General features: G+C 53.8%; 1 protein-coding gene and 1 long non-coding RNA gene across 2 annotated transcripts in view; both read right to left on the reverse strand.

The window, feature by feature from the left end:
• ITGA3 (integrin subunit alpha 3) overlaps window positions 1-7,120 on the reverse strand; it is a 31,781-nt gene extending 24,661 nt beyond the window's left edge. Inside the window, exon 1 of the mRNA XM_057715545.1 lies at window positions 6,380-7,120. Within this exon, the coding sequence (XP_057571528.1) occupies window positions 6,380-6,585 (206 nt within the window). The 5' untranslated portion in view covers window positions 6,586-7,120. The remainder of the gene's footprint in view (window positions 1-6,379) is intronic.
• Window positions 7,121-9,940: 2,820 nt separating this feature from the next.
• Window positions 9,941-18,910, reverse strand: LOC130840243 (uncharacterized). Its single transcript, XR_009049986.1, has 3 exons — window positions 18,833-18,910; window positions 10,798-10,947; window positions 9,941-10,542 (listed from the first exon to the last, which is right to left on the reverse strand). It is a non-coding gene; the product is annotated as an uncharacterized LOC130840243 (long non-coding RNA).
• Between the last annotated feature and the right edge of the window lie 2,778 nt (window positions 18,911-21,688).

Raw genomic sequence — 21,688 nt, forward strand, 5'->3', positions numbered from 1 at the left:
GACAGAGTTCTTGGCTGGTGGGCATGAGAGTGGGGATGGGTGAAGACTATCAATCACCTTGTCTCCAGCCTGCCCAGAACCCATCTTTAGGGACACACCTGCAAGTCCCCGCAAGGGTTCTTAGGCTCTAGCAGCTCATCCCATACCAGAGGGGTGACGAGAGGAGAGGGAGGCAGGTGGTCAACCTTGAAATATCATCTCAAAAGACAGTCCTTGGACCACCAGAATCAAAAATCCCTGCAATATTTGTTAAAAAGGCAAATTCCTCAGCCCATCACAGACAATCTGAATTGAATCTGGGGGTGGAGCCCTGGAACCTGCATATTTAACCTGCATCCCAAATATTCACACCGCAGTTTGAAAACTCAGCTCTACCCCGCCTTGTCCTCCCAGTATCATCTGTCTGTAGCCGCTGGACGTTCTGCCAAGGCCACCTCCTCAATGCTGCTCGATGCAGCCTCCTGGGTGGCAGGCACTTCCTAGGTACCCCTCCATCCGGCCCCAGCAGTGCTATCACCTGAGACTCCCAGCTCAGAACCTGGGAGCCAGGCCTCCTGCCAGAGTCTAGACGTGCAGAGCAACAGCCCTGCCTGCAGCTCCTGCCTGGGACCTGAGAGTGAGGGCTGCAGGGAGTGGGCAGGGCAGGGCCTGGGCATGCCAGGACCTGGGTGCCTCCGCCCACTCGGTGTCAGGAATGCGCTGCCTGGGGTGCCGGAAGGGGACCTCTGCCTGTATCACACCTCAGCTCAGACCTCACCCTAGGGAAGGGTTCCTGGGGGCAGGGGTGCAGCTTCTCTAAGCAGAGCAAAGCTGGGAGCCCCAGCAGGAAGGCGGCAGGGGGCAGTGTGGCAGCCTGACCCTGTTAGTCACCCTCTTTCTGGGCTGGGGAGGGTCCCAGTGAGTTTGCTGCCTGACCACTCATGGACTTCTGCCCCTAGTGTGCCCGACAGGTGAGAGAGGGGAGCGGCTGTCCGTGGGAAAGGAGTATCTCAGCCATGGAACTGAGCTGGTTCTAGGTTTGTTCTGCCTCAAGGGACAATTTCCTTTCCCTCTCTGAGCTGTGAGTGGCTCATCTGTAAAATGGGACAGCAGCTGTCCTACCACCCTCCAGGGTGGCTGGGGGAACAAGTGGGTTCACTCTTTGAAAGGGCCTTCTATGAAGCGGAGGCCAACGTGAGCACTGGCTCTCTGCTTTCTTGTGGCACCAGGACGGGCCCTAGTACATCCCCAGGCCTTGCTCCGGGGACCCAGGAACTTCTGCCCCACTGGGTTAGGGGACCTGAAGCAGAGCGCACAGAGCAGACTAGTTCAGGTGTTTCGATGGGGCAGAGGATGAGACAGAAGCAACACTTCCACAGCCTAAGGATACCAGGCAATCAGTAAAGTGGGGGCGGGGCACTGGCAGCTAGTCATCTAGGATGGGAGGCTCAGATTTGGCTGGAGGTGGCAGCTGGGGGTTGGCTACAATGACCTTGAAGGGGTGGGTCCAGGCTTTAGTGGGCGAGGGGTCCCTGGAGAGCCCAGGTTGCATTCCAGGGCGTGCAATGCAAGGGAATTGTTGCCATGCCTGCTTCTCTCCGGGCCCACGTTGTCAGGGCGGGAGAGGGCTGAGGAACAGGGTGGCCACGCCCTCCCAGCGCTCTCATCTTTGAGGGAGGGGCCAGAGGGACCCCTCCTCCTAGCCTCCTGTGGTACAGAACAGGCAGAGCTGGGCATGAATAACAATCGGACTGACATAAATCCCCTTACCACCTGCACCCTCTCCACTCTCACCCCGCACCAACCTTGTGCCCACTGATGGGCGGTGGGGCAGGGCACTAATCCCAGCCCTGCATCCCAGGCCCCTCCCTCCCGAGAGATTCCACAGGGAGCCCCCCCCACCCCCCACCTCCCTGGAGTATTTTTAGCTCCTACTTGGCCCGCTTAGAGGCCCTTTAAGGCCCTCTGGCTCCCAGCCCAGGATCCAATGGGTCTACAGCCAGAGGACTGGGAATAGATGGGGGAAGGAGGGTGTTCAGAGGGCCGGGTCCAGCTTCCTCCAGCCACAGTCAGGTGTGGGAAAATCCAGAGGGTGAGAAAGATCTTACTGGTGTGTAAATGAATGTAAGTTACCATGCAAATGAGCACATTGCTCGTGCTGTTGGATCTGGTCCAGATCAGAGTCCAGAAGCTGATCCCTCCCAGACCACCACTGAGGTCACCCTCCCAGCAGCCGTCAGAAGCAGGATGCTAAGTGGGATGCTTTGCCTAGCTCTCGGAGCAAGGAAGAAAGGAGACTGGACTGCCTCTCTCCTGGAGTCAGGCTGGGCTGGGTGGGAGCAGGTGCCCCTCCAGGAGGCAGGGAGATGAGTGAAATGACCTCTCAAGGGCTTTCAAACAGCTGCTCTTCACCCTGTGCTTTGGCTCCAGCCAGACAGCCCCTCCTGGCCTTTGTGGAGGCCCCTGAGCTCCAAGTTCCAGAGAAGCACTTTCTCAGTCCTGCCCCATCACTCCTCTTGGGGCAGTTCAAAGCTAATGGAACAGCCAAGTAGAAAGCAGTAGAATCAGAGGAGGATGGGGAACGGAGCCCAGGGGTATCAGGGCACCAGCCTGGCTCCCCTCAGAGAAGAAGCCCCCCTGAGGGATACTGGGGTGGGGTGATGCTCAGAGAAACAGCCTATAAGATACAGCTTCCCAGACTCCTCACCTCAGGGAGGCACTGGGGTGGCCCCAGTAGAAAGACTTCAGTTGACATGGAGGGGACAGTGGGTCCAGCACTCAGGCAGCGGGCCCCCATGCCTTACTCCTTAGGCCAGGAAGCCAGTTGGGGAGGGGGCCCACTTCAGCTCGGAGCCCTGGGGTAGCGTGGGGGCAGCTCTCAGACACCTGGGTCCCGGCTCTGTGCCAATCCTCCTGCCCGAATTAGCCCTGTCCCCAGAGGCTGCGCCTGTCCTAGCTGAAACCGCAGCCCTCTCCATCCTCCCCTACTTCTCCTTACGCTGCCCCCCAGGCCCCTCTCCCCTCTGGCGACCCAGCCTTAGAATCAGAGCAACAAGCTGGAGGAAGCGAGAGAATGAGACAGGACAGGAGAAAGAGGCCTTGCTCAAGCCTCCGATAATAAAGAACAAGGCTGTTTTTCTCATTTCTTCGCCCTTTCCCCGGCTCCTTAGTATATTTTCCACATTTGATCCCTTAGGGCATTCTTCATGCCATCTAACCTCAGTCTCCCTTGCTGTAACCGCCATCCTCTTCCTTCTTTGTTTGTTCTGACCAAGTGCCTTTCACTTCATTTTCTACAGGATCAGGCTTCCCCTACCTCCTGCCCAGTTTTAAGCTCCTTGGCCTGGCCTGGTCATTGGAGAGAGCCAGAGAAAAGGGACACTACGCACCCACCTTCTGCTTACAGCCACGGCTGCTATACCCATTCCCTCTGGCACGAGCCTTGGAGGCTGCCAGGTGCCTGCCCTGCCCAGGGAAACATGTTTTAGGAGAGCAAGTAAGCCTGGTTCCTGTCTACCTCAGGTATGACCTCATCTTCCAAGAGTTGCGCCCCAGGCTTCCCAGACACTCTCGTTTCCAGGCAAGGGCCCTAGAGGTATCTCTCATAGCCCACAAGGTCAGGCCAGACCAGACCGGGCCATGACACCTGGATTCCCAGGAGGAATGACAGAACAGGTGCTCGGGGAAGGGGGTAGTCAGTGACCATCTTCCAGAGGAACAGTCCCTCTGCTTCTCCAGGGGTCCTCATGCATCTCACCAAGAAGCCCAAAGCACCTTGGTCTCCTGCCCTGCTCCTGACCCCTCGCTCCAGACACTGGGAAATTGGGGCTGGAGCTGGAGTAAGCCTCCGATGCTGTGGGCATGAAACCCCAGTCTAGAGATGAAGGTGGTGGGGAACAAAGACACACCTGGATTTTTAACCATTTCTGGGATAAGGCCCTCTTTGAGAATATCATAACAGCTACACTCTCCCCTCCTGGAGCAATGCACAAGCACGCAAGATTCTGCAGACACTTTCCAGGATCCCTGCAGCTCTTGAAAACCTTCAGTGAACTCCAGGCTAAGACTCTGTTTGGGATCATGAACCCCCCTCCCCCATCCCTTTCCAAAGGGACTTTGAAGCTAACAGAATATAAGACTGCCACTTGACTTGCTGGTTCCCCTGCGCTGTGCACTCAGGCAGGTGTTTACACCTGGCTACACAGCTGGCTGCAGCTAGGCCCAGCTGGTTCTCCCCAAAGGTCACAGGGCAAAATTCAGTGAGATGTAGAGATGAGCCAAGATATAGAAGCCCCCCTGGAAAAGACTGAGGATACCCAGCTGAGTCACCCAGAATGCTATCTAGAACTACCTGCCTTTCCGAGATTCATTAGTTTTGAACCTTCTGGGCTCCTGGCAGGCCTAATGCCATCTCTAGCTGCCCAGGAGGAAAAGTAGGTCACCTCTGCTCAGCCACCTTTGGGTGAGACCCTTGGTTAGTGAGGGTGCATCCAGGTCCTGGCGTGAGCACAACAGCCCTCAGCTGCTCCTTGGAGAAGCAGGCAGATGTAGAGCATTTTACACAAATTATCTCATTAAAACCCCACTGTCACCCCAGGAAGAAGGCATGTGGCTCCCCTCCCCCTGACACGTAAGATAATGAAGACTCAGGCGTTAGTGACAGACTCAAGACAGGAAACTGGCAATGGAACTTGGGAGCCTCCTCTTTCTCCACAATGGCCAACAGAGGCAGGAAGGAGCATATAGATCCAGACCCAACCCCTCCTTGGGGAAAACTCACCCAGAGAAGGGAACTAGCCTGCTTAAGGTCACATAGCAAAAAAAACAAAAAGGGGAGGGGGGTGAAGGTTATAACAAGAATCTATTATTTACTCCAGTTTCCCATTATTTACCCTTGCTGTTCTGATGTTCTCTTTATACTGTGTTGCCTTATATCAGGCAGATTCAGCATTGAAAATCTGAACATCTTTTCCTGGGCAAAGGCAGAAAGAGCACAGATATAGAAACGTGTGCTGATGGTCACTTAGGGTCTCCAAAAGACGGAGGAGTGGCTCAGGCCAGACCACAGCTCCTGGGGCCAGGCTGGGAAGGGTGTGGTGGCCCTCGCCTCTGCAGAAGCTAGATGGAATTGAGGCCAAGTAAGTAGGTAGACTGGGCAGGGGCTGGGCCAGCAGGGCAGGGGCCAAGGCTGGGGCAGAGTCTGAACTTTGGACATTCCAACTTCCTCAAGTTTCTGCAGGTTCCAGCCAGAGTTGGGAAAGGTTTCAACACACCCTTTATCTGACCACGTCCTCTTGCTCAGCAGCGTCTGACATCTCGGTAGGTCAACCAGAGGAGTCACTGCCAAAGAGGTCCTGCCTGTCCTGGCCTGACAACCTTCCCTCCTGGGCAGCCTCACCTTCCCCAGCGGCCCTCTTCCCCCAGCTGCAAACCTCAGCACACTGAGCCCATGCAGAGAAACTTCTCAAACTTGGACATGCCCCCCTGGGCATAAGGGTGGGCGGAGTGGCAACACAAGGACTTGGATGCTCCCCTTCCCCTCTCTCCCCTCTGCCTAGCTCTTTACCCTCTTTCTCCTTGCAGCTGTTGGGGAAGGAGAACAGAAGGAGGAAAACACTATTTTCCTCCTGAAACCAAAACAAACACTCAGGGTTGAAGATTCAACATGAATCCGTGGAATGCAGGGAAGACGTCTGGTGGGAGGGCATCACTGCTGGGGGTGGGGGTGGGGTGGGGGTGGGGTACAGAAGACAAGCAGGAGTTGGGACAGCTGCTCCTCTCTCTTCTACTTCCGCACCCTCAGGGGGTCAGAAGGAGCGCCTGGACAGCTCCAAACGCCCAGACTCGCCCATCACCTCACTCTCCAACCCACAAGCAGTTGAGAAGGCCCTCCAGTATGGTTCCGCAGAGGGTGTGGCTGGCGGGGCTGCAGACTGTGTGAGGTGGGGGCGGGTTTAAGTGCATGTGCCCGTAGCTACTCCCCAGGAAAGGGGAAAAGTGTTAATCTTGCAGTTTTCCCCAGTTCCCAGTCCTGGAGAGAAGAGGAATTCGTTACACTAAGTACCGGGTTCACAGAATGGGACGGGGCTCAGGAAACGGGGAACCCACTTCTACTCTCAAGAGAGGTTTAAAGGGCAGAGGGGCTGAGTCTAGACAGGTTCTGGCCCCGTCAGCAGTTGCCAGTGATAACTGCCCCCCAACCCACACCCAATGCCTCCACTTCCCGCCAAGCCTCAGCAGCAGGAGGGCTGCCCAGGTCCCCGCACCCTTAATCTTCTCTCCCCAGAGCCCGCGGCCTGCGAGCCTGGAAGCCACCGGGCCCAGGGCTTGGACTCCGCTTGGGATCCGCACCCTGTACACACACACTCCCTCCCACCCCACCCCTGCCAGTTTCACTTACAGGTAGCGCTGCTGCCGCTCCGTCTGCCGATGGAGGGCGACGGAGTAGCCGAAGAGGCTGCCCGGGTTCCCGGCCTCTTTCACCACCAGGAATCGGGTGTCCAGGTTGAAGGCGGAGGCGACGCGGTCGCTGACGGCCACCATCAAAGCGAGCGCGCAGAGCACCGGGCGTAGGACGCGGACGGCGCGGTTGGGGCCGGGGCCCATGGCTGCGGGCGGGGGCCGGGGCTCGGGCGAGAGCGCGTGAGGGCGTGGAGCTGCGAGTGAGGACCTGTTCACCTGCTCCCCCGCGCCACCGGAGAACACTCTGGCCCGCGGCGTGCCTGAGTCCCGCAGCGCTGATCAGTTTCTAGCCCCGAGCCCTGGTCAGTTTCACGTCCGCTCACGGTCTGAGCTCTCGGATGCCCCTCCGAAGTCCGCGGGTCTATTCTCCCGCCTGCAATGTCCCGGGTCACCGCCCCCCTGCCCCGGGCACCCTGCCCCCCAGCTCGTGCCGGCCGCGCCCACTTGGCCGCACGGTCGCCTCCGATCCGGGCTCAGCTGCGGATCTGGGCAGGCGGACCGGTCGACCGCAGGGAGGACGCGAAGGAGGGGTCCCCCCCCCGCGCGCGCCCCGCCTCCCCACGCCCAGCCCCGCACCTCCCCACCTTGCGCGCCCAGCCGGGGCTAAGCTTTCCTTCCGGGGAAAGAGAAAAGGTCCCGGCTCGGCCGCCTCCTCTTAAAGGGGCAGCACCGCCCCTCCCTCCTCATCCTCCCTAACCCAGTTCCGCCCTCTCCCCCAAACACCTGTCGGGAGCCCCCAAAGACTTGCATTTCCCCTCCCCGCCCCTTGTTTCTCCCGAGAAGCGTCGCCTCCCTAGCAAGATGGATAGGACGGGCGGGGCGAGGGGTGGGATTTGTCCCGCTGCTTTGCTGCGGCAGCTACAGCAGCTGGAAAGGCCGCTCCAGACGCGGCACCTCTGTGGGTCCGGCTGGAGACCCTCGGCGTTGGCGCATCTGAGAACCGACATCCACAAGCCACTGGCTGAAATGTCCCACTTGCCTCCGCCACGCTGTGAGTCCCTGAGAGAAGGTTAGCGGTCTCTGTGTTGGAGGAATCGGTAGAGGTAGGCAGGACACCGAGGGCTTATAATGCAGGAAGCAATGTTTATTGTACCGGTACAGGCCCAGTGTACATCCAAAGACTGAGCCCCCAACTAAAGGAGGGTTCCTCCTTTTATAGACTAGTTCCTGCACTTTTGGGAGCCTATAGCTATGTTTATCTATGCAGAAGCAATGTACAGAAGCCAGAGTACACGGGTTAGTTTTTTCCCTTATCTCATTGACCCAGATGTTTGTGCTGCCCCTGGCAGGGTCCTGTGAAAGAGGCCGCAAGTTTTTTATACCCTGGGGCTTGCATTTTCTTATTTTTACTTTATCCTTCCCTGTTTTGTTATTAACCTGCCTCATCTGGGCGTTTTTCCTCGTACCCAGCCCCTTCGCCATCATTGTCAACATTTATTTCTTTGGGCCACGCGCTCCCACCCACCCTGATCCAAGCTGGGCACCATCTCTCAGCAAAGTCAGACACATATTTAGCATTGGTAATAACCAAGCATCGCTAATAGCAACAAGACAGCGTTTTCCCCAAAGGACTGCGCCTTCTGATACCTATTGTATCATGGATATCCGGTCGATGTAGAAAGAAGTTCCTTCTCTTTAGTGTGCCTACGTGATCAGGGAGCTGGACCCAGACTGTACCCATTTCTCATCCACCCTTGCCTTCAGGGCCCAGCCTAGCAGAATCCCAAATGTCCCCTCCTCCCACCCAGGCTCAAACTGAGTGTTTGAAGACTGGGCGAGGACTCCAGCCCCCACAGGTGTGTAGTGGGTGCCACCAGGTGGAGTCAGGTGGGCAGGGCCCAAAGGTCTGGTTAACTGCAGAAGAATCAAACCGAAAGGGAACTTCAAGAGATCACGCTGTATTTTCTCGAGTCTAACTAAGATTTCCCTTATTGCAGCACAAAGATCCATTTCCCCTGAGCGTTCTTTTTTTTTTTTAGGCTAAAGGAGCTTTCTTATGTTGGTCCAGGAGTTCAGTCCTCAGCACTTACTTCCTTGAAGTTCATTTTAGAGCCTCTATCCCTGAGAATTTATGATAATAAGAAAACCACCATATAGTAGTGCTTGTGCAGCAGAAACTATGCTAAGTGCTTTACAAATATTATTAAATTAAATTCTTACAGCATTCTTTGAGGTGTTATCTCTGTTTTAAGATGAGAAAACTGGGACTCAGGGAGGTTAAGCGACTTGAAGGCTATGCAACTCAGATTTTAATCCTGGGTTATCTGACCCCAGAGCCCATCCTGACCACTTATGCTAATGGTTAACATTCGTACCATATTCAGGGCACATCTAGGTTTGGTGGGGCCTGAAGCTTGTGCAATTTGGAGCCCTCTTTAAGGAAAAGAATAAAGAATTAGAAGTACAAAATTAGATTCAGAGTCTGGGAAGGGACTCGAGAAGAACTTGTGCTTAGGAATCCTTTCCCCTGCAGACTCTCATTTCATCCTCTTGGCCTCATTTGACTCCTCTTTTGACTTAAGGAGGAACCTGGATGTGCAAGGTCATGCAGCTCACGGGAGGCAGAGGTAGGACTGGAGGCCACTGGCCACAGCTGTGTCTTTAAGAGACAAACTCCAGGCAGATGTTGGTCGGAAAGCCAGACACACCTAAACAAAAGCAGCTGTGATAGCAGCATCCTCTGTGGTGTTTGGGGAGAGGACACTCACCCCTGTCTGCCCTTGGAGCAGCATTCGTTCCCAAGCTGTGACTCTCAGAGCTGCCTAGCCTCTCTCCATGGTCTGCTTTGTGGCCCAGAGCCTCCAGAGGTTAGGAGATGTGGGGCCAAGGAACAGGAAGCTGACCTGGATGGAAGTTGAAGTTACCTTGCTCCCTTCCAGCTGGCTGCTGGGTCTTCCACCTCATTCTTGGAGAAGGGGAAACAGCCAGGGCCAGGAGCCCAGGTGCAGGGTGGACACTCATTGTGGACAGGGGTCCCACCTGAAACAGCTTTGAGTGTTCTGTGAAGACAGATGGGCTCCATGCCAGGTGTTATCTCGTCAACCATCCCAAACAGGAATGACCAGCATGTCCGTCCTGGGGCTGGGAGCAGGAAAGGGATGAGGGATGGTTTTTCCACTCTGGAGGAGTGTCCGGAGAGAATGTGGGAGTGGGAGCAGGGCGCCTGGTAGGGGGAGGGCCCGAGCTAAGGAATGTGGGGGAGTGTCCGACAGATCTGGGGTAGATGGAATGGGGAGCGAGGGATGAAGGGACTGGAAGGCTCTGGGCTGGAGAGATGCAGAAAGAGAAATCCCCAGTTCATGCCAAAGGTCCCCAATCCTCTGATGTTAGTGACATTATCATCCACAGCCTCACCTCACCCCTCAGTTGTCTTTATCATGCCAGCTCTTCCCTATAGAGAAGGGACCCACCTAGAAATGTAGGCACAGAGGATAACAGGTAATGAGGAGTCTGAGCCCCTTTTTTAAAAAATTTATTTATTTATTGGCTGTGTTGGGTCTTCATTGCAGAGTGCGGGCTTTCTCTAGTTGTGGTGAGCGGGGCTTACTCTGTTGCAGTACATGGACTTATTGCAGTGGCTTCTTTTGTTGCAGAGCATGGGCTCTAGGCACGCAGGCTTCAGTAGTTGCGACACGCGGGCTCAATGAGCCCATTTTTTGATATTTGACTACTGACACCCTTTAAGCTGTTCCCTTTCCCTCTTCCCCTTGTGCCTCACACCTGGACAAGCTCATAAGAAAGCCTGGGTGCTGTGCTGCCTCCTTTGGCGTCCATGGAAGATTCGAACCACGCGAGCCGCTTCCCTCACAAATGCTCACCTGACCTCACTCCCTCACCACAGTAAAAACCCAGACCAATCTCCTTTCCTCACCCTCTCAAGCCATTTTGGACCTGTTTGAGAAGCCGGCCCTGCTCCTCCAGAGACCTCAATTATGTAAATAATAAACCTTTCCATTCCCCCTTGGTGCGCATGTGGCATCATCAGTCATGACGTTGAACCAAATCTCGGATGGGGTCCATCTGCCTCTGTGGGCGAGCATGACAACATACAAACTGTGGGTTCTGCTGTAGAGTCAGGGGGGCTTCCTGGAGGAGGAGTATCTGGACAAGTGGGAAGGAAAGGACTAGCAAGAGGGAGCCTCAAGAGAGAGGAAAGCAGAAGAGTTGGGGTCTAGCTTGGGGTGCAGTTTTCCCAGTTGTAACATGACGTCAGATTCTGTGAAGGCACCTTCCATTTTTTCAGTGCTTTCTGTGTTCATACCAGCCTTCCTCTGCACCTGTTCCCCATTCAACACTCCTCCCCCCTTCCCCATCTCACTTTCCCAGAGCCCCAGGCCACATCACTTGCTTACTCACTTCTCACAGGAAGGTCAGCACATGGATGGAGAGATATGGATGGAGTGGAATTGTAGTGCCACGAGGGCTGCATGAAGGCTGTCTTCTGCCCTCTCACCTTGCATAAGTGAGAGGTGAGAGGTGTTCCTCCTCCAGGCCTCAGTTCCCCACCTATGAAATGAAAGGGCTGGAAGGAATCTCTTATTATTCCTCACCTGGCATCCCTTGTGTCCCAAGGCTCCTAATATTTGTTGACCCAAGTGGACCAAATCTCAGCTATTGAACTAAGACTCAAGTCTCTATCTCTGACTTGAATTGAAAATGCAAACTACTGGGGAGGGAGGGAGGAGCAGTGAAGCATGAATGGTTTTATCAGATTTCCTTTCTCCTGTGACCCAGATACGGGGGCGGGACAGGCACCCAGGCCAGGCAAGTTCTCTGGCTCAGACTCTGTCAGTCTCAAGCATTCATTGACAACTTGCTGTGTACTGGCACAGAGAACCCCCAGGGCTTCAAAGATGAATGAGAGCATCTTCAGAAGGCCAGGGTTTCATCCTGGCCTCACATTCTGAAAACTCTCAAACTTAAACAGGCTAAACCCACGTTGCATTGTATTGTAGGGCTGGTGATTATGGCACAATGGGGAGTGTTCGAAAGAACATTTTGGCCACAGCATGAAGCTGGCATTGCCAGGAGGAACTGAGCTGAGGGGGCAGGAAGGGGCTGCTGTAATAATTTGGGCAATGGGTAAAGTGGGCTGAGCAGAGGCAGGGGCAGAGGGAGGGAGGGGAGGAGGGAGTAAGAAGGACCCAGGACGCTGATTTGACTTGGACTTCAGGTAAAGGTGTGGTGGGGTATGCAGGAGGTGGGGGAGGGAAAGAGCAGAAGGGTTCCAGGGATAAAGGGGCAGTGACCCCCACAGGGACCTGGTGAGCAGGCCCCAGACATCAGGAAACTTCCCTGTTGGCCAACCCCTTTGTCTTTCTAGTTCCCCCAACCCTCTCTGTGGTCCCCTCACTGCCCCATGGCCTGGCCTTGCTGCACATGCCCTGCCCTCCTGGCTGGGAGATTAGGACTCCACAGCATTCTCTACTGCATGCCAAGGTGCCCTCTTCAAGCTTGGGAGGCCATGGGATCCCCCGTGGTAGCCCCAGCTGAGCTAAGTCACCAGTCCCCTGGAGCCTTGCCATTTCTTGGGGAGATGCCTTCTAAGTGGCAGGGTTCTTGTTGGCCAGGTGGGAAATCTGGACAGGTGGAGGGCTTCATCTACCTCCTCCACACACGCCTACTAACTTCCTAGAGATTCCGCTAAGGGTGGAGGGCCTTGTGTGGTTGCCTACGGAGCACGCTTACGTACATGTTGATTGGAACATGTATGTGAGCACATGGCCCTTCACATGTGTTTGCCTATGTGACTATGTGTCTCTGAATGTTTTATGAGCATTTGAATTCAGAAAGGAAGCTTACGTTTATTGAGCACCTACTGTGTGTCTAGCCCTTTATGTATATTATCTTCTAATAACCTTATGAGGCGGAGATGTCACCCACGTTACATCTGAAAATACTGAGATGCCCAAGGTGCAAGAGGTGTGAGTACCTCCACTAGGCACCCCGCTTCCCCCATCCCCCAATCATCTTGGCTGCCTTCTGTTCTCCCAGGATACACACAGCTTAGAAGTCACGTCCTCTGAGTGAGTCACCTGCCTGCTCTCCCTGGAGTAGGAATTCTACTCTTGGGTTATCTTGGTTCCTTCTACCGCCCCAACCTGGCTTCAGCCCCCTCATCTCAATGAAACCTTATCCCCTTGGGCACCAGCCTCCGCTGAGGGACACACCCAGTAGTCACCTTTGGTTCTTTGCCCCGACCTCTCTGGGGTGGCAGCAGTAACCCTGTTGACTGCCCTTGGTGCCTTCTCTTGGCCCTCCTCCCTCACTCTCTCTGCCCAGGACCCTCACCCCCTTGCGAGACTCCTCAGCCCACCCTGGGCTTCTGTTCCTGTGCATCCCTCTGCCTTCCCAGACCCCCCCGGCACATCAGCGTTCTCCTCCCCACCCAAGTGCCTCCAGGCTCCAGCCGTGGTGTTCAGCTCTTGCCAGTCACCTCCAGCTGGCCACCCACAGGCTTCCCAGATTCTGAGTGTCCAGAACAGGCTCAGCATCTCCCCTTGTCCCCACAGCCTGCTCCCCTGTAGCAGCCTCTGTCTCAGTGCCCTGCCCCCAGTAGGATTCCACGGACACACCGGGCCGGTCCATGCCGCTGGATCTTTGCACGTGCTGGTCCCTCTGCCTGGAATGCCCTACACCCCCTTGTCCACTTGAAAAATACCCACTTGTTCTTCAAAATCTTTCATGAGTTTTCACTGTCTTCCTTCATCCCTGCCCCCTGCATCGCTGTGTGTACACACACACAGATGTAATCACTCTTGCATTTTCCAGGCCTTGCACTGACTTGTAGGCTGGGCTCGTAGTATGATTATAGACTGATAGGGCTGTGACCTTGGACGAGTCCCTTCACCTCTAGTCTCAGTTTCCTCACGGTAAAGATACCAGACATAAAGATACCAGACTCACAGGTGTGTTGAAAAGCAGCAGAACTGGGACCCAGAAGTCCCTCACTAAGTACTAGCTGCGCTCACTGTCAATTACACCTGTATTTCCGGCACCCATGACAGTCCCTCACACACAGCAGGTCTTCAATCACAGCATGTCTGGCTGAATTCAGTCGGCCAAATACTCTTTATGGCCCTAAAAAAGTGAACCAGGTAGAGGTGAGTGAGAGGCCAGCTCTGTCTCATAAATACCCTTTTGCTCCCCTCCCCTCCCCCACCACGGGATCCTGTTGGGACAAATGTCTTGGCTCAGTGGGTTGAAAAGGAAAGTCAGAATTCTGAGGCACGAATTGCTGTGCCCACTGACTCACTTCCTTCCCCCCCCCCCCGCCCCCCGCCACTCCGGACGGGCTGGGGCCCTGAGTAACACAGGTTGTAGCCTCCTCCCAGCTTTTGCCCCTGTCCCCACGCTGCCCCCCTGCTGACCAGCCCCTCACTTGGGACTTCACTCCTGAGTGGCCAGCAGCGGCGAGAAGGGCAGTGGGGCCAGTTACTGCTGATTTGACATCTGCTTGCAAGTTGCAGCAAGCTAAAGAGTAGATTACAGGGCAGACAGGAGGAGACACAAGCCTGCTCCCAGGACCCAGAGTCTGATGTGCACGGCAGGACACCCTCCTGGAGTCTGATCTGGAAGGCAGCAGAATTCCTCCTCCTCCTCACGGTCCTCTCCTTTCCTGCCGGGATCATAGAAATTCTCACTACTGGACAACCCTTTTGCGGCTTAAGGCCTGTCTCCTGAAGGTTCCTATCAAAATGCAGGGAGCCGTACCTGGCAGGGTAGCAGGCGGGCTCTCAGGCAGGGATGGGGCAGGATGTTACAGCATCGGCCACAGAAACCAGGGCCCTGGGGTATAAATGACTCAGTCAGCCATGAAGGCGGGGGGTGGGGGGGGGAGGGAGGGAGGAAAGGGTGCTGGGAGAAGAGCTGGAACAAAGAATGATTTAGTGGAGCGTGGGTGGGGCAGGCAGGGGTTCCAGACAGGCCCTGGCGCTGCCCTCTTAGGTTAACTGTTAGCGTGATGAAGGCAATGATGAAGGAGATTTTACTTGCCTGTGAAACAGTTCCCCCAAGGGCGTGGCCATTTCCCTCTGGGGGACGGTCTGGACCTCAGGGACTCATCTGAGGGGAGGAGTCAGGTGGGGCTCGGGGAGGGGGGTATCAAGGCCATTCCCTCAGGGGCCGGACTGCTCTGGGCCACGCCCCGGAACTTAGGAGTGGGGTGTGGGGAGGGGAGCCAGAAGCATGGGGCCACTGAGATGCAGGAGGGAGGGCAGTGGGCAGTGGGCAGCAGACACAAGCACAGCTGGCTGTAAGGGACATGCTCAGGGAAGCACTGGAGCCCGGAGTTTGGGCTTCAGGTCGCTGGCCTTGGAACTGAAGGGAGATGGTGAGTTCATGCCTTAGAGTAAACTGGCAGCCTTCGTGGATTCAAAAACCTCTTCTGGCTGGGAGTCAGGGAGACCCCTCGCAGGCTGTCGTGGAGATGGAGGTGTGGAGGGGTGAGGGCTGCTTCCCTGTAGTGATGGGGAGTGTGGGCACACGCGGGGAGCCGTGGATGCAGGGGACACGGGAGGGGGTCAGTAATAAGGACAGCCAGCAAGTCTGGGCGACCTCTAGGGCCTCCTGGGTGGAGGTGCGGGTCTGGCTGGCAATCTGCCTGAGGCACCGGGGCGGGGCTAGAGAGACATGGAGGCCAGAGTCCAGTAGGGGCCCCAAGGTTTGCACCCCAAATCCACCTCTAGAGGGAAATCCTCGGAGGCCTTTCCCCTAGAGCACCGGCCTGACCTCAGCTGTTGATCAGGCCGTGCCAGCCTGGTTCTGTGTGGTCAGCCAGGCTCACCGCACGCTCACTGAAGGCAGCCCCTGGGGTCCCAGCCCCCTCAGGCCTCTCCCCACCTGCACCCTGGACTCTAGCCCCTCTGCACTGCCTTTCCTTGCTTCCAGCCTCCTGTTGTTCTAGCTCTCCTGGTGACCCTGGTTGTAACCCCAGAAGACCCACCTTATTCATTCCATGCCCACCTTCCTCTCTGCGCCCAGAGACACCCTGAGAAGACCTCAGAGTACAGCAAATCCACCCTCGCCGCCACTGGGCAGACATGGTTTGGGCCCTAGCCCCACCCCAGAGAGCGGGTCCCTCACCCCAATGCCATAAGCCTCCGACCCACCTCCGGTCAGCTCTGAACCTCGGCTGATTTACAAAGGGGTGATGATCATGCTCAGCTCTAGGGAACGCTGGGAGGCTGAGCTCCTACGTGGGGAGCACCTGGCATCGGGCCGCCCACCGTGCCTTTGCCTTCTCTCTCCCTAGACAATCATCACCCGGCCCCAGGAGGCCCGCCTCCTCGCCTCGGATCTGACTCCACTCAAAACACTACCTTGGATGCCTTGCAGAACCAAACCCAAAGCCCAGGCCTTCAGCCGGGAGCTTGAGGTCCTCCATGACCATCCTGCTTACCTTCTGCCCTTGACCTCCGCACTCCCATCCTCCCCACACAGCCCCGGCTGCCAGGTGGGTCTTCATCTCCCGAATGCCGGCTCGCCCCCCTCTTGAGGCCTTTGCCTGCACGTAGTGCTCCAGCTTCCTCCTGCCCATGGATAGCTCCTCTTCCTTCAAGGCCAACTGAGACCCACCGTCTTCCCAGGTTCCCTGGATCTCAGTGGATGCTTTCTGCTCCAGCATAACCCTGTTTCTCCCTCTGATAGAGCATTTGTCACATTTGGCCAAATGTCATTTATTCACTTGAGCAAAGTTGCTTAAGCTCTTTGTGCCTCAGTTTCTATATCTGTAAAATTGAGTTTCAAATTGCACCCTAACCATAGAGTCATGGTGGAGAGTAAAAGAATTTGCACAGTGTCTACCTCATACTAATAGCTCAATAATTTTTATTGGGATGGGGGTGGGGTGGCAGTGGCTCTCTCTCCCTCTACAGCTCAGTCCTCCATGAAAAGTAAGCTCAGACGCCCTCTCTTCACCCTGCCAATAGCTCCTACCACAGTGCTCTGCTTGAAGTGGAGGTCAGTGATGTGCACTGAATTGAACTGGTCTATTGAAAAACTCATGAAGCTCCCTGTGGGTCCCTTTAAGCCCCATGCCCTATGGAACACGGACATGTCTCTGTGAGAGAAATGGACAGTTGAAAGCTTGTGGAGACATCAGCACCTGGGGAGCCCCATCCCAGCATCTCCATCAAGCAGGAACTCATTTGGACTTGACACAAGGCCCAGACTGGAACCCCAGCACAGGGATGGGGAGAGAGGGGAAAGGGGGCATCCTGAAAGACTTCCTGGAGGAGGAGACTGGAAAGGCTAGGCTGAGAAAAGAGATAACATTTTATATTGGGAGTCTCATTGGACCAGGCCCTTTATGTATATTATGTCCTTTATTCTTCATGACAGACCTGTGAGGTCAGTCCCATTATCCCCTTTTCCAGAAGAGCAAGCAAAATTCCCAGACTGGCAAAGTGATAGGCCCAAGGTCATGCAGCTGGTGGAGGGAGCAAGATTCTCAACCAGGTCTGTTGGGCTTTGAGGGACTGTGCAGCTGAGAGATGGCTGAAACTGAGGATGGTGAGAGAATTCCAACCCCAGGCCAGCTGCCCACTCAGCCAGGGAGGCTATGGGCGGGGCGGAAACAGCCACCGGAAGTCAGGGGCACGCGGCAAACAAGGGTGCCAGGAAATGAACTGGACCTGGGGCCCTTCCTCCCAGCCAGCCCTGTGCCCCTGACTGCCTGCCACCTCCCATTCTCAGTGCTTCCTCCGAGGGAACAGGGAAAGCTGGGTTGGAGCCCAGGCAATGGCCCTTGAAACCCGGGAGGAGCTCTGTCAGGCCTAAGCCCCATTGTCCCTGGGGAGAGACGCAGGACAGGGTCCCAGGGGTCTTGTTCTCTTTGTCTCAGATGGAGCTCAGGCTGGGGCCTGGCACAGGGAAGGACTCAATAAATGTGTGTTGCATGGAGGCACAGCAGGCATGGTGTCAAAACCACCAGCGGGGGGTGAAGAGACCTGGTTCTGACATGGCTTCTGCCCTACCTTGTGACCCTGGGTGAGTCACAGAGCCTCCCTATCCATCAGATCAGGTTGTTACCCTGGAATGTACCCCACATTCCAGGAAGCTTGAGGCCCTTCCAGCTCTGACCATGCAGTTCTATTCATTCTTTTACTCATTTGCTAAGTTGGTATTTCAGCAAAATACATGGTAGAGTTCTGTAAATATATTTTGGTACCAATGAAGCAGTGGGTAGAGTGGCAGTGATAAGCGAAGGTTGATGGGAGGGCAGTGATTTGTTAGAGCAGGGACTCTGGAGGCAGATGGTCTGGGTTTAAATTCTGCCTCCATCACTTGCTAACTGTGTAACCTTGGGCAGTTTACTGACCCATGTTGAACTTTGATTCCTTCATCTGTAAAATGAGGATAATAGGCATATGTATGTCATAGGGATAGTGTAAGGATTTAATGAGATAATACTACAAATAAAGTGCTTAGGGAAGTGATACATAGCAAGGGCTCAATAAATGTTAGCTGTTGTTATTCCTTAGAGGATGAGTGAATTTCAATAGGAAAAGATGGATGGTGTGTGTGAATGTGATAGTGGTTGGGGGAAGTATTGGAATAGCATATACTAAGGCGTGGAGGCAGAAAAACTCAGTGCAAGTGTAAGGAACAGCAAGAGGCTAGTTGGGGGCAGATGGTGAGAGGCCTTGACTAGGTTAAGAAACTTGGACCTAATCATGTAGGTCGGCAATTCCCAATTGGTGTTCCCTGAAGCACCAGGGTTCCATGAGATGTTACTGGATATTTTGTAAATATACAAGGGGGATGTGGGGAGGACTGGGCTATTCACATGCAGAAGAATGAAGTTGGATCACTACTTCAGATCATATGCAAAAATTAACTCAAAATGGATCAAAGACCTAAATATAAGACGCAACCCGATACAACTCTTAGAGGAACACATAGGTGTTAGTCTTTGCAGTCTTGTATTTGGTAATGGATTCTTAGATATAATACCAAAAGCACAAACCACAGAAGAAAAAATAGATAAACTGAATGCTATGATCTGGGTGTGTTTGTGTCCACTCCCCCCCCTCCACCCCGGATTCATATGTTGAAATCCTAATCCCCTAGGTAATAATTTTAGAAGGTGGGGCCTCTGGGAGTCTATAAGGTCATGAAGGCAAAGCCCTCATGACTGGGATTAATATCCTTACAAAATATAAGAGCTTCCTAGCCCCTTCTGTCATGTGAGGCTGTAACAAGAAGTCTGCAACCCAGAAGAGGGCCCTCACCTGACCATGCGGACACTCTGATCTTGGACTTTCAGCGTCTAGAACTGTGAGACATAAATTTCTGTTGTTTAGAAGCTACCTAGTCTGAGGTATTTCATTGTAGCAGCCCGAATGGATTGAGACACTGAACTGGATCAAAATTGTGCTTCAAAGGATACCTTTGAGGACTTCCCTGGTGGTCTAGTGGTTAAGAATCTGTGCTTCCACTGCAGGGGGCACGGTTCGATCCCTGATTGAGGAACTGAGATCCCGCATGCTTCATGGCGCCACCTAAATAAATAAATAAAAATAAAGATGAAAAAGGACACCTTTAAGAAAGCAAAAAGATAACCCATAGAATGAAATAAAATATTTATAAATCACATATCCGATAAGGGATTTGTATCTGGAATATATAAATAACATTTGCAATTCAATAATAAAAAGACAAGTAAACCAGTTTAAAAATGGGCAAAGGATCTGAATAGACATTTCTCCAGAGATGACATACAAACAGCCAACAAGCACATGAAAAATGCTCAATGTCTCTAAACATTAGGGAAATGCAAATCAAGCCACAATGAGATACTCCTTTACACCCACAAGGATGGCGAGAACCAAAAAGTCAGATAAGTGTTGGCACAGATGTGGAGAAATTGGAGCCCTCATACACTGCCGGTGGGAATGTAAAATGATGCAATTGCTTCAGAATGGTCTGGAATTTCCCCAAATAGTTATACATAGAGTTACCATCTGACCCAGCAATTCCACTCCCAAGTATATACCCCAAGAGAAATGAAAACACACATTCCCACAGAAATTTGTACATGAATGTTCAGAGCAGCGTTATTCAAAATAGCTCCAAAGTAAAAACAACACAAATGTCCATCAACTGATGAGTGAAGAAACAAAATGTAGCTTATCCACCCTGTGGACTATTATTTTGACACAAAAAGGAATGAAGTGCTGAAACACATTACAATACGAGTGAACCACGAAAACATTTTGCTGAGTGAAAGAAGACAGCCACGAAAGGATGCATCTGGTATGATTCCATTTCTATGAAATGTCCAGAACATGCAAATATAGAGATAGAAAGTAGATTAGCAGTCGCCCAGGGTTGAGAGGGTGGAATGAGGGGGGCAGGTTGGGGTATGGGGTTTCTTTCAGAGGTAAAGGAAATGTTCCGAAGTTGATGCTAGTGCTGGCTGCTCGGCTCTGGGACTCTGCGAAACCCATGCAGCTGCACGCTTTAAATGAATCCGTTGTATGATATGTGAGTTATATCTCAACAAAACTGTAAAAAAGAAAATACAGGGTGAGGGGAGTGTTTGCTTTGGGACTTCTGGGCCGACACGTGTTGGCAGACTGGTGTAGGTGAGAGGATGTAGCATTTCCCAAAACTGTGACCATAATTTGACCATGGAACCATCTTCAAAGGAACCTCTCCTGACCTCTCCCAAGACGCTTTTCACAGGACACAGTTTGGCAAATTCGGCTGCAAGCAATGGGGAGCCATTAAGGGTTTAAGCAGGGAAAAGCCTGGTGAGAGCCCCGCTTAGCCAAGGACAGGCTGCTGTGGGGAGAATGGATGCAGACAGAACAGCCTCGTGGCTTGGTGCCAGCAAGGTGGTTAAAAAGCATTTGAATAGACATTTCTCCAAAGAAGATATGCAAATGGCCAATAAGCACTTAAAAAGATTCTCAACATCATCAGTCATCAGGGAAATGCAAATCAAAACCACAAAGACATACAACTTCACACCCACTAGGTGTGCAGGCAGAGGTGGCAGGGGTCTGAACACCACCCTGCTCCCTCTCTCCTTAGCTCCTAGAAGGGGTGCTTCCCCCCTCCCTGGGCTCCCTAAGCTAAGCCTTAGGAGCTCCCAGACTTCCCTGACCCAGAGAGGACCCCCAACCACCCTGGTGCTTCCGGAGAGGATGCTGAGGGCTCCAATCCATCTCAGCTGTGTTTGTGTCCTTCTTCCTGGAAGTGGGATGGGCGCCAGGCTGGTGAGGCTGCAGCGGTGTGGCGGAAGGCCCCAGATCTGGGGTCCCATGAGAACCCGGTGGGGAGCACAACAGGGGATGGGAGCCGGTCGGGCTGCTCAAGGCAGGCAGGTCGGGGCAGGGATCTGTCCAGTCCCAAAGTGTATTATTTCCTGCACAGCCTTCCTTCTCCCAGGCCATGAGAAGCACACCCAGAGCTCAGGGCTGAGGGAACATGGGGAACTTGGCCTTTGAGTCTTGGAAGGCTCAGTCATAATGGTTAACATTTATTGAATACTTACTGTATACTCTATCCCATGCTAAGAGCCATGCATGCATTATTCCATCTGGTCCTTAAAGCAAGCCTATGGAGTAGGTACTATTACGACCCCCATTTCACAGATGAGGAAATGAAGCCCTGGAGGCTTGCAATCACTTGCCCAATATTACACAACCAGGCAGTGGGCCAAGTGAGTATCATGAAGTGAGGGTAGGCCAACGGAGCAAAGTTGGAAAAGCACACAGAGCACCTTCTTCCCTGTCCTGACTCCAGCTTTCCTGCTCCACAGCCTATCCTAACGCCCTAGGAGAGGGTGCAGGGAGCACCCTGAGACTACTTCAGCTACCCCCTGCAGCAGGCAGGGGTTCCTTCCAGTTCCCAGCTGCCTGGCATGGGAACTGTCCAGAGTCTTCTTTCAAAAGACATCCTTGTTGTCTTGATCTGAGGCCACTGGAGACGGGGAGCTGAGGGCTGCTCTTCCCCTCGAGGCTCCCTGTAAGGCAGGGAAGGGGACCCCCAAGGAGTTTTGGGGCACCCATCCAGGGCTGAGCCCTTCCAGACAGGGTGACAGGAGGCTGAAAACTCTCCAGGAGGGGGCATAGTAGAGCAGGGTGAGGACCATAGTTAACTTTCCAAAGGCCAGACCAGTTCATTTCCATTCCAATACCAAGTAAGGGGTCCCTGAAGGGCAGAAGCTAGATTTTATTTTTTTATTTTATTTTATTTTTTTAAGCTTTATTTTATTATTTATTTATTTTATTTTTGG

Source organism: Hippopotamus amphibius, chromosome 17 (assembly GCF_030028045.1).
Source record: "Hippopotamus amphibius kiboko isolate mHipAmp2 chromosome 17, mHipAmp2.hap2, whole genome shotgun sequence".
Taxonomy (NCBI): Eukaryota; Metazoa; Chordata; class Mammalia; order Artiodactyla; family Hippopotamidae; genus Hippopotamus; species Hippopotamus amphibius.